The 13,168-nt window shown below is 40.1% G+C and overlaps 1 protein-coding gene across 1 annotated transcript in view; it reads left to right on the top strand.

Annotated features, from left to right (window-relative positions):
* cd2ap (CD2-associated protein) overlaps positions 1-13,168 on the top strand; it is a 124,168-nt gene that overhangs the window by 64,659 nt on the left and 46,341 nt on the right. The window contains exons 6-10 of the mRNA XM_063002044.1: positions 854-1,002; positions 4,344-4,437; positions 4,656-4,744; positions 9,992-10,090; positions 10,218-10,271. Of these exons, the coding sequence (XP_062858114.1) occupies positions 854-1,002; positions 4,344-4,437; positions 4,656-4,744; positions 9,992-10,090; positions 10,218-10,271 (485 nt within the window). The remainder of the gene's footprint in view (positions 1-853; positions 1,003-4,343; positions 4,438-4,655; positions 4,745-9,991; positions 10,091-10,217; positions 10,272-13,168) is intronic.

The raw sequence follows: 13,168 nt of genomic DNA, 5'->3' as shown, positions 1-13,168 counted from the left end.
CCTAGTGCAGCATTGTAGTAAAAATGAAGTGAGATAATTACAGTTTCACTTTGAACTTTATATTCAAAGAACATAATTCTGTTTAATGCAGTGATACACTAAAAATGAACAAAAATCTCCACTCACAAGTGGTGTAGCAGCTTAACTTGAATATAAAAAAACAAATAAGTTACTTAACAGCATTCCAGTAAAACCTGAATACCAAAATAAAATGGAAAGTCACTCTTTTGTTATGAAGGAAAGCCAGTTCTTAAAGTGCTTGTATTGTGACAATGGTTTGATGGACGGGTCTATGCAAAGTGAGTGTGTTTCGACCCTTTGGGGCTTCCATAGTGCATGGGATAGCGTGCTCGGTACAAAAACATGCAAGTGAATTGAAGATACAAAATTGTCCATGACTGTGTTTGACATTTAACTTGAACTGATGAATCTTGTGTAACCAGTAATTACCTGTCCTGTCATGAATGTAACCAAAGTGTGTAAAACATGACGTTAAAATCCTAATAAATAAATAATAAATGCATTACTTTGATGTCTGCAAGCTTAATTAAAGCAGATTAATCAGTTACAAACTGTATTTTATCTTTATTTAGGTTACCCATGGCGTATTCAATTTGGGTTAAAATTCAAGTGTGCGTCAGATCTTATCTGTTGGCTAACCAGCTTCAGCCCAGTATCAGCCCTGATAGCTACTGGATCAACACATCCCTATCCATCTGACACATTCATACATCTGCTAAAATGATGCATGTACTGTATATAAATTTAATAAGAAAGAAAACTGTGTACCTGACTTACTCTCTTGCCTCTAAATTGTTGTGTTTATATATTTTTGTGTTTCCAAACATTAAAGATGACGTCACCAGTCCAGTCTCCCCGCACCCTGGAAATGGAGTCATCGCACAGCCTAAAAAAGTGAAAGGAGTCGGATTTGGCAACATTTTCCGGGAAGGCTCGGTGAAGCTCAAACCGCGCCTGTCATCTGATTCTGAAGAGAAAAAAGTGAGTTTGTTTACAGCCGTTCATACATTATTTATTACAAAACAAAGCACTATAATTTATTCTCCAGTTTTACACTGCTAACTGATGTGCATAGCTGTTGCTACTCATTACATTTCATTCAGTGCAAATAGCATCAGCAATAAAATTTCAGCAATAAAGATTTATATGCAGTTGGTCCCACCTTTGCAGCGATAACAGCTTTCACTCTTCTGGAAAGGCTTTCTACAAGATTTTGGAGTGTGTCATTGGGAATTTTTGTCCATTCACTCAGAAGAGTGTTTCTAAGGTCTGACACTCATGCTGGATGAAAGGGTCTGACTTACAATCTGTCTTGGTCTATTTCAATTTTCAAATTTCCAGTTCTTCCACACCAAACTTACCCAACCATGCCTTTATGGACCTAGCTTTGTGCACTGGGGAACAGTTATGCTGGGACAGAAAAGGGTGGGACCAGACAGTATACACAAGATGCCGTATTGGACATACTAGATTAACACACATGTACCTGATAAAAGGCAAAACTGTCCCATATTGCGCACCATGCCAAACACAGATTACAATAAAACATTTAATGCTGGAATGTATCATTTATAACCATGAAAGACAACAGATCTTAAAGGAATTATTTACCAAGACAAAAGCAACAACACTCCTAAAATTCCTGTCATTAACAAAACTGAAGCAACACATATAAATGAATATACATAGACAACAGACATAACTTCTCTAAGTCAAATGAAATAAGTAAATAAAAGACAGATCACAACCTTTCCTGCCATGAACTTGGCCCAAAGGGCAGACATGGCGTTAAAAACTAAACACTAAACCAAACTAAACAGAAAAGGGCCTTCCCCAAACTGTTTTCACAAAGTTAGAAGCATACAATTCCCTTCACTGAGGGGCCTAGACCAACCCCTGATAAATAACCCCATATCCCTCCTCCACCAAACTTAACAGTTGGCACAGTGCAGTCAGGTAGGTAATGTTCCTCTGATGTTTGCCAAATGATGGGCCAGACTCATCGATCCATCAGACTGCTAGATAGAGAAATGTGATTCGTTACTCCACAGAACCTATTTCCACTTCTTCAGAGTCCAGTGGTGGTATGCTTTACACCAGTCCTTATGACGCTTTGCATTGTGCTTGATAGTCTTAAGGACCTTTTTGACAAGACTCGACTCAGAAAGATTCTGGACTTTCTAAGCCTCTTAAACATAAAACATTTAATATAATATCCACAAAGTTGAATCAGATATAGATACTTTATTGATCCCGAAGGAAATTAAAGCCCCAGTAGCATTATACAACAAATAATTAACAGTACAGTACAAAACCAAAAGCAAACAGAAAAACTAGAACTAAGTACATAAAATGCATAACTGGTAACTGTAATGACTATGTGTGAGGTATAGTTTCAGTATAAAGATTGAAAAGTAATTAAATTATTAAATAGTAAAGTGACGTGACAAATATTGCACAGTTGGGCCAATATAGCCTTATATATACATACACATAAATACACATATACATACATATACACATATTCACATATGCAAATACGTACACATATACACTGCCTGGCCAAAAAAAAGGTCACCACCTGGATTTAACTAAGCAAATAGGTAAGAGCCTCCCATTGGATAATTACTGCATGGGTGATTGTTTCAGCTGGCAACAAGTTATTTAACCCTAACTGATGCAGTGAGTAGCTTCTCATTTCTTAAACAACCATGTTGAAAGACACATCCTGTGGTCGTGAAAAAGATGTTAATCTGTTTCAGAAGGGTGAAATTATTGACATGCATCAAGCAGAGAAAATATCTAAGGAGATTGCTGAAACTACTAAAATCAGGTTAAGAACTGTCCAACTCATTATTAAAAAGTGGAAGGACAGTGGGGAAACATCATCTTCGAGGAAGGAATGTGGTCTGAAAAAAATCTTGAATGATTGTGATCGGCGATCACTTAAACGTTTGGTGAAATCAAATGGTAGAAAAACTACAGTAGAACTCAGGGATATGTTTAATAATGAAAGTAAGAGCATTTCCACACCACAATGCGAAGGGAACTCAAGGGATTGGGACTAAACAGCTGTGTAGCTTTAAGGAAACCACTTGTCAGTGAGGCTAACCGGCAAAAACGGCTTCAATTTGCTAGGGAGCATAAAGATAGGACTCTGGAGCAATGGAAGAAGGTCATGTGGTCTGATGAGTCCAGATTTGCCCTGTTCCAGAGTGATGGGCACATCAGGGTAAGAACTGAAGTGATGCACCCATCATGCCTAGTGCCTACCGTACAAGCCTGTGGGGGCAGTGCTATGATCTGGGGTTGCTGCAGTTGGTCAGGTCTAGGTTCAGCAACGTTATGTACCCAAAGAAAGAGGTCAGCTGATTACCTGAATATACTGAACGACCAGGTTATTCCATCAATGAATTTTTTCTTCCCTGATGGCACGGGCATATTCCAAGATGACAATGCCAAGATTCATCGGGCTCAAATTGTGAGAGAGTGGTTCAGGTAGCATGAGACATCATTTTCACACATGGATTGGCCACCACAGTCCAGACCTGAACCCCATTGAGAATCTTTGGGATGTGCTGGAGAAGACTTTGTGCAGTGGTCCAAATCTCCCATCATCAATACAAGATCTTGGGGAAAAATTAATGCAACTCTGGACAGAAATAAATGTTGTGACATTGCAGAAGCTTGTGGAAACGATGCCACAGCGAATGTGTGCCATAATCAAAGCTAAAGGCGGTAAATTAGGACCCTCAGTCTTTAGCTACATCCAGCTGTCCCTGTCTGGTGGAGTTGTAGATCCTAATGGCTCTGGGGCCGAAGGACCTTCTAAGCCTGTGACAGCAGCCTGTTTAATGATAACTGTATGTAGTGGGTGACTGACATTGTCCATGATGGAAGTAAGTTTACACAGTGTCCTCCTTTCTGCCACTGTTACCAGTGGTTCCAGTTCAATGCCTACCAGTTTGTCCAGTCGTGCTTCAACTCTCTTCTTAATGTTGCCACCTCAGCACAGCATAAGCAGAGCATAAAATAGAACACTGGCCACGACAGATTGATAAAACATATGCAGGAGTTTTTTGCATATATTAAAGGACCTTAATCTTCTAAGAAAGTGTGTAAAGTGTCAGTATTCACTGACCAGTCCAGAATCGGTTCATCTGGACACAAAGTTTGGTATGGAGATACGTTACATCACTCATCCAAGTGACTTAAGAATTCCTTCATTTCTTAGCAATGTGCAGTTTGCTTTGCTTTTGCTTTAATGCAGGTTTTGTTTTTATTATAGCAGTAAACCCATCTGTGCTTCTGCTTCATTTTAGCCAATCCCATCGTTACCATCTGCTGCTAAACGTGACCATTTAGGCACACCAAATGCTCAGAAAGTAGAGAAAGATGGAGAGAGCAATGGTAAAGGTAAGCATCCAGCCACCGCAGTTAACATTGTTTAGTACAATGTTTACACAGCACACACCAGTGTTCCCCAACTTTTTCTAAATCCCTCTTCAGACTGTCAGTCTTGTTTGAGATATGTTTTGAACGACAGGACTAGGTACCAGGAGACCCTGTTAATGGTCAGTACAATGGACCAGCTCTGCTTGCTTAACATTTTTATCACTTGTTGTTGTCCACAGAATACTGCAAGGCCACCTTTAATTATGAGGCTACCAATCAGGACGAGCTCGACTTTAAGGAGGGAGACATCATTCATTTACTGAGCAAGGTGAGCCAATAAAATGACTGACCTCTACATCTACATTTTAGATGTACTTGCTTCTGCTGCCTAGGTTGATGCTGCCAGGGGTCCCTTATTTGCAGGTTGTGGGTCCACATGATCTTTTCACTTTGCCTTCTTTGGGCTGAGCTTGGTCGGGTTACGTGGGCTCTTTGGAGACCCTGCTGGAAGCTCACAGCTCCCAACAACATAGCCCTGGAGTTCGTCTCCAGTACTTCCTTCACAAATTACTTGGCAAAGTAATTTAATGTAACTGGTGGCACCATGGCAGTGTGTATGGGGTAGGGGTTAAAATATAGACAAATGCATCAATAACCAGGCAACTATGGTATTAAACTTTAATACATAAACAGCTACTCCTTAACAAGACAACTAACAAATGCCTTTATGGTCAGATAATCTTATTCCCCTCCAGCGTTTAGCCCTAAACAATAATAATAACAAATAAAATAGTCAATCAGTAGAGCGTCATAATCAGTGAAAGTCTTTTTAACAAGGCAGGCATGCAGTCTATTGATCTGTAGCTGTTGACTGCTGGATTCCAAGTCATTATGGTATAGAGCAGACCTGGGCATTGTACATTGAGACATCCCCAACCGGCCCGCATGAGGTTCGGGGCAATTAAAAATTAGATGTAAATAAATGTACATCAAACATGCAATATAACAGGATTGTTTTTGACGGGAGCGCTGTGTCTTTAAATATCCGCAAGTTTCATTTTCGTGTGCGCGAGTGTATCGGGCTTCACCGTGATGCGAACAGAACTGAGTGTGACTGACGGTGGAGTTTTTAACAAGACGTGAACTTCTGAAGTATTTATTTACTGAAGTCAGATTTGAAGCTGTTTAACGATCACAATTTAGGGTTTAAATCGCTGTTATGGTACTAAACTGAGAAATACATGAACGATGCGGAGCGTCACACCTGAAGCTTCACTAACTAAACTGCAAGCAGCAAGGACTTGTTATAAAGTTTAACACAACCAGAACTGAAGCAGTCAGGACCAGCTTTGTGATTTTAATAAGAATATCCAACAATAACAAAGGACTGAAAAACAAATGATGTAATTAGACTCAAAACTAAATAGTGTAAAGTTTAAAAACCTGCACATTTTGTTCACATTTGTTTTTTTTTACATTTGTTTGTTTAAATAGTAAAATAATGTTGATGCTTTTACTCTGCCTACTTCTAATTGTCTGATTGTAACATCTAAACATTAACAGCTTATTAGAACTGTACAATTTACTGCTTTTAATAAAGAGTGAGCAGTTGTAGCCTAGTGCTTAAGGTACGTACTGGACTAGTAACCAGAAGGTCGCTGGTTCAAGCCCCACCACCACCAGGTTGCTGCTGGCCCTTAACTAATATTGAGCAGAATTAAGTTCACCTTATTGGTCCGGCCCTCCACAACAGTCCCAGTTTCTTATGTGGCCCTTTCGGAAATTTAATTGCCCATCCCTGGTATAGAGGGAAATGAAAAAGCAGACAGCTTGGCAAAGGAAGCAAGAAACAAAGATATTGCTTGGAGATACATCCCAAAGACTGATGCTTACCCAGAAATCAAAAACTACTGTAAAATAAAATGGCAAGAAGACTGGTCCACCAATACTCAAAACGAACTGTATGAAATAACTCCAAACCTCAACATTAAACACAATCGATTTTTCTTAAATAGGCACGACCAGACAATTATTACCAGGTGGCGAATCGGCAATACTGCCCTCACCCACCGACACCTGCTGGTTGGCGAGCAGGCACCAACCCGTCAATTCTGTGGTACACCCCAAACAATCAAACACATTTTTTTAGAATGTCCTACAGTTTCAGCCATCAGAGACCATTTTTACAGGGTTGAGAACATACAAGAACTGTTCGAGAAGATTTCTCCATCTAAAATTCTTAATTTTTTTAGAAAGTCTAAATTTTAAACAAATTATCTGAGCATATTTTTTACTATTACTTTTTATATTAATTTTTACTATTTATTTTCACATGTTTTTAATAAATTTCTAATAGTAAGGATCTAAAAAAAAAATGTCTATGCCATAAAATAGCCAATGTGTTGCTAATATGGCAATAAACCCAAACAAACTAAATCTGTAGCTGTTGTGATGCTTTGTGGTGTGACATTCAAGAAGTCCCTCTGCAGCTGTAACAGCTTCTCTTCTGTTTTACCCGATCTCACAAAATCGTTTATTTACCTGACTAACTCTTTAGCTCACGTCTTTAGCTGCAGTTTTGTGTTTTTCTGAAATAGCTTAAACTTTTAACACTGCCACGTACATGCCAGCATTACATATCATGCATTCTGCTTCCCGAGGATCCCGACCAAGACAAAAACAAGATTTTTTTTCTGTTATTTGTCTGTGAATTTTCATTTGCACTTGGGCATTTTAAAAAGAAGTGCAAGAAAGATTTAAAGAGAAAGGTGAAGTCAGTGCAAAGACTACTAAAGCTGAAGCCTGGACAAGTCCCTGCCGGATGTCACTCATGGTCACCCTAGAATTATATATATTTTAACTGTAGGCCTGTGTGTTGTCAACACCTGTTCTCGGCTGCAGGTTGTGAGTGTGATATACCATGCTATCTAAAATTACTTTAAAAAAGAATAAACAAGAAAATGCCCTACAACCGGGCTGTTTCTTTTTCTTTAAGCTTTTACCCCCATCTAGTGGTCAGCAATAGGATTTACAGCAGTCATATCGCTAGTGCTCTCCTAATACAGGTCTAACATTTTAAATTAGTATCAGACCAGATGAGCTACAGGCAGCCCCGGTTCTGGACTGCTTTGCTTGGGGGGGCAGTAAAACCTAATGAGGGGGCATGTTGATAGTCATGTTTTTGAAGCCAGAAATATATTCAAGGCTTGATTTGTGCATGAATGATGACAGCCAAGCTATTGATACTGGCTTAAAGTGATGTATGAGGTAAAGAAATAAAAATGCATGTTTTCGAACTTAAACTTAAAACCCAATGATTAAAAAATACATGTTGATTATGTAAATGGAGAAAAAAGATTATCTAATTGTATTTCATTTTAATACGCCCCCTTAATTAAATTGCCATTACTAATAGAACAACTCTATTTCTTGAAAGGCTTTAATACAAATTTAAGTCAAAGCTGACAAATGTACCTACACACAGACTGAGAATATTCAAACGTGGAAATAGGAATGAGTGAGAATATTTATATTATTGGGAAATTAAAATATAAAGAAAACAAAAGAATACTAATTCTGTAAAAAAAAAAGTGTTTACCAGTATACCTGCCTCTCGCTCACACTAACAGAACATATACTGCCGAACTGAACTGTTTGGGGCAGTCTGCCGATTTTTATATGACTCAAAGAGCCAATCAGGAATAAGCAAGGAAATATCTTCACACTGTAAAACAAAATGCATTTTTGTGATTGGTTCAGAGATAATTTTAAAAATAGCCGTTGCTTGCATTGTGCTTGGGGGGGCAATGCCCCCCTCAGCCCCCCCCCTAGCGCCGGCCCTGGCTACAGGTATTGCTGTACAACCCCAAATCAGAAAGAGTTGGGACAGAATGGAAAATGCAAATAAAATAAAAATTCAGTGTTCCTTACATTTACTTTAACTTTTATTTGATTGCAGACAGTTTGAATGTTTTATCTGTTCAACTTCATTTCATTTATTAATATACCTCCATTCCTGCATTTCAGGCCTGCAACACATTCCAAAAAAGTTGGAACATGGCCAATTTAGAGCTAGTAAAAAACTAAATAATGATGTCATTCCAAACAGGTGATGTCAACAGGTGATTGTATTCATGGTTTGGTACAAAAGCAGCAACCAGGAAGGGCTGAGTCTTTGATGAGCAAATATGATCAGAGGATCTCCAGTTTGTCAATGAATGTGTTGAAATTTTTATGATTGAAATGTAAAAACAATGTACCTCAAAGAAAGATTGGAAGGGATTTGCATATTTCTCCCTCTACAGTACATAATATCATTAAACCATTCAAGGAATGAGGAGGAATTTCAGTACGTAAAGGCCAAGGGCGCAAGCTTAAGCTGATTGCTCGTGATCTTCGATCCCTCAGACGGCACTGCATCAAGAACCACCACTCAACAATAGCTGCATGTTTGGAATGTGTTGCAGGCCTGAAATGCAGGAATGGATGTTTATTAATAAATGATATGAAGTTGAGCAGATAAAACATAAAGTGTCTCAGGTTCATCCTGTCTGCAATCAAATAAAAGTCAAAGCAAAAAACTCTGTTTTTTTTTTTTATTATTTGCTTTTTCCATGCTGTCCCAACTTTTTCTGATTTGGGTTTGTAATTAAATAATGCAGTATTTGTAAATACTTAAATCATACAACCATCACAATTTTGATTAAGCATAAACTGCATGCAGAGTGTAGGCCAGTAATAGAGCTTTGGGGTTACAATAAGGGAATATGAAAACAAACCAAACACAGGATGTGATGTTGCAAAATGCAACACTAAACTCTGTTACTCAGGCTATGAGGCACTAGCTGCCAGACTTTGGTGTCTGAGACCGGGTCTACCCTGCGTCAGTACAGTTTACTGTTTTGCTTTACTAGGTGATCACGCTGGGACCACTATGCCTTTCATGATCAGCCTGCGATGAGTCACAGCCGTTAAGTCGACAGCTCTGGGTTGAACTCCTGAGCATTTTCAGCTCATTCGAGGTGACACTCAGTGCCGCCACACCGACCATTAACACATTTTCCCACTGTCCAGGATAGCATCCAGCCTCTCACAGTGATGGCATGACTCAGTAACACAGTCATTTCGCTTGGGTCTGGAGAGCCGTCGATCGACATATGCAATGACACGTTCCTCGTCGTGTTACACTTGAGACAGCAGTGTTGTCTGTTGCTGGCACCACTATTTTTAATAAACTGTGTCGGGCTTCAAGAGTACCAGGATAGGTGCGGTGATGAGAGCTGTCAGTAGGTGCTGGAACACCGCCTCTCATTTCGATGCCCACTCATAACCGGCGCTATTCACTGAGCTGGTCCAACGGTGCAGCTTTTTCTGCAAAGCCTTTAAGGAACTGTACAGCTGTTTAAGCTTGGTTGGTGTGGGCCAGTGCTGCATGGTTCTCATTTTTTTTAGCTTTGTATCAAGACCACCAGGATTGGTTTTAAATCCACAGTTATTTGGGGTTATAATGTGCTTAAGAACCACTTAAGAAAACCCGGGTTCATGAACACTGTCTTTGCTCTATGTCTGCCTTTAGGACACGGGGGAGCCGGGTTGGTGGAGAGGAGAGTTGAATGGCAAAAATGGAGTTTTTCCTGACAACTTTGTGATGCTGATTTCAGTGTCAGAAAAAGAGGTAAAGTGAACATTCTAGTTTGACCATTATTATTTAATCGTAACAATAGTGTACTACATTAAAACACCATAGTAGTATTTGGTTACAATTATTTGCTTATAACCCTTTCTTGTTTACTATTATTTAGGTGTTTTTATCCAGAGGCTCCATTAAGCAGTCTTCTAAGCAAGATACAGAAGAGGTATAGATCTCTATATCTAATACTTTGTGTCTTACCTAACCTTTTTATGTTACTTTATATCCTCATTGTAAATAAAGTTTGATTACTTGCCTCAGGAGTCAGGAGCGCACTCACATTTACATTTACATTTTTGGCATTTAGCTGACTCATTTATCCAAAGCGTCTTACAATTGAGACTGTATACATTGAAAGCAATTGAGGGATAAGGACCTTGCTCAAGGACCCACCAATGGTAAGCTGGCAGATGTGGGGCTTGAACCAGCAACCTTCCGACCAACCTTACTAGTCCTGTACCTTAACCTCTGAGCTACCCCTGCCTCACAAGTGCACCGCCCAATGGCTAAGCACTTTGACTATATTTACATATACATATTAATACATAAATACATAGACATACCCACCTTATTTTTTTATCACCTCTCAATGGCTGGGCTGTTCTATCATACCCCCCTAAAATCATAGCCAGTCATGTCTGTGTAGAAGAAGAAGGAAGATGATATACTTTATTTGTCATATATACTGTACATATGCATGTATATATGCATATCCCAGCTGGTTTGGAAGCTGGGGTCAGAGCTGGGGTCAGCCATCGTACGGCGCCCCTGGAGCAGACAGGGTTAAGGGTCTTGCTCAAGGGCCCAACAGTGGCTGCATAGCAGAGCCTGGATTTAAACCACCAATCTTCCGGTTGATAGCCCAAAGCTCTACCCACTAGGCTACCACTGTCCCGTATGTAGACACCCAACTGGCTAATAGCGCTGTAAGATTTGATCCTCGGATCTCAGTGGTGGTAGGCTTGTGTGTTTTACTGCTGGATCACTCAAGCTTAATGGCAGTAAGAGCATGGACTGGGGGTCATCATATAAATCTATTTACTTATGGAGTGGTACAGTAATGATGGCCTAATCCAAATACCATCTAGTCATTGGGTGTCCTCCGGGGGTTTGTTTTAACTAATAAATGTCTTCAGCGGGTGACAGTGTACAGTGCAACAGATGGGCTTAAGTAGGTAATTTGTATCTACAAAATTGGTCTGTTTGGTGGTTCATGAAGGATTACCGACCAGTTGGGTGAACCTAATAAAGTGCTCAGTGAGTAATAAAAATGCCCCCCCCCCCCCCCTAGCGGGTATAGTTGGCAATCCTATCAGCAGACAAAATTGGCTATTAAAGTCTGAAGGGTGGGAAAAAGACCGGACTGAAAAATGGACCCAGGTTAGTAGCCCAAGGCCTGTATCAGGGCGGGGCTCTCCGCACATGAATTCTAGGCTCACGCAAGAATTCACTGAAAGGTATGGACGAATAAGAAGGGATTGTGGACTGCACACATGTCGGAGGGAGCTTGAGGCCGACACTTTCCTTGAACGCAACCGGAGTCTCCAGCAGCGGAAGATGAGTTGACTGTACTAAATTGGGAGAAAAAGGAAAAAAAAAGCATGAATGAAATATCTATCTATCTATCTATCTATCTATCTATCTATCTATCTATCTATCTATCTATCTATCTATCTATCTATCTATCTATCTATCTATCTATCTATCTATCTATATATATATATATATATATATATATATATATATATATATATATATATATATATATATATATATATATATATATATATATATATACAGTGTATCACAAAAGTGAGTACACCCCTCACATTTCTGCAGATATTTAAGTATATCTTTTCATTTGACAACACTAACAAAATGACACTTTGACACAATGAAAAGTAGTCTGTGTGCAGCTTATATAACAGTGTAAATTTATTCTTCCCTCAAAATAACTCAATATACAGCCATTAATGTCTAAACCACCGGCAACAAAAGTGAGTACACCCCTTAGTGAAAGTTCCTGAAGTGTCAATATTTTGTGTGGCCACCATTATTTCCCAGAACTGCCTTAACTCTCCTGGGCATGGAGTTTACCAGAGCTTCACAGGTTGCCACTGGAATGCTTTTTCACTCCTCCATGACGACATCACGGAGCTGGCGGATATTCGAGACTTTGCGCTCCTCCACCTTCCGCTTGAGGATGCCCCAAAGATGTTCTATTGGGTTTAGGTCTGGAGACATGCTTGGCCAGTCCATCACCTTTACCCTCAGCCTCTTCAATAAAGCAGTGGTCGTCTTAGAGGTGTGTTTGGAGTCATTATCATGCTGGAACACTGCCCTGCGACCCAGTTTCTGGAGGGAGGGGATCATGCTCTGCTCAGTATTTCACAGTACATATTGGAGTTCATGTGTCCCTCAATGAAATGTAACTCCCCAACACTTGCTGCACTCATGCATCCCCAGACCATGGCATTCCCACCACCATGCTTGACTGTAGGCATGACACACTTATCTTTGTACTCCTCACCTGATTGCCGCCACACATGCTTGAGACCATCTGAACCAAACAAATTAATATTGGTCTCATCAGACCATAGTACATGGTTCCAGTAATCCATGTCCTTTGTTGACATGTCTTCAGCAAACAGTTTGCGGGCTTTCTTGTGTAGAGACTTCAGAAGAGGCTTCCTTCTGGGGTGACAGCCATGCAGACCAATTTGATGTAGTGTGCGGCGTATGGTCTGAGCACTGACAGGCTGACCCCCCACCTTTTCAATCTCTGCAGCAATGCTGACAGCACTCCTGCACCTATCTTTCAAAGACAGCAGTTGGATGTGACGCTGAGCACGTGCACTCAGCTTCTTTGGACGACCAACGCGAGGTCTGTTCTGAGTGGACCCTGCTCTTTTAAAATGCTGGATGATCTTGGCCACTGTGCTGCAGCTCAGTTTCAGGGTGTTGGCAATCTTCTTGTAGCCTTGGCCATCTTCATGTAGCGCAACAATTCGTCTTTTAAGATCCTCAGAGAGTTCTTTGCCATGAGGTGCCATGTTGGAACTT

The sequence above is a fragment of the Trichomycterus rosablanca genome, chromosome 9 (assembly GCF_030014385.1).
Source record: "Trichomycterus rosablanca isolate fTriRos1 chromosome 9, fTriRos1.hap1, whole genome shotgun sequence".
Taxonomy (NCBI): Eukaryota; Metazoa; Chordata; class Actinopteri; order Siluriformes; family Trichomycteridae; genus Trichomycterus; species Trichomycterus rosablanca.
Note: the sequence above shows the minus strand (reverse complement) of the source record. Positions and strands in the feature narration are given on the sequence as shown.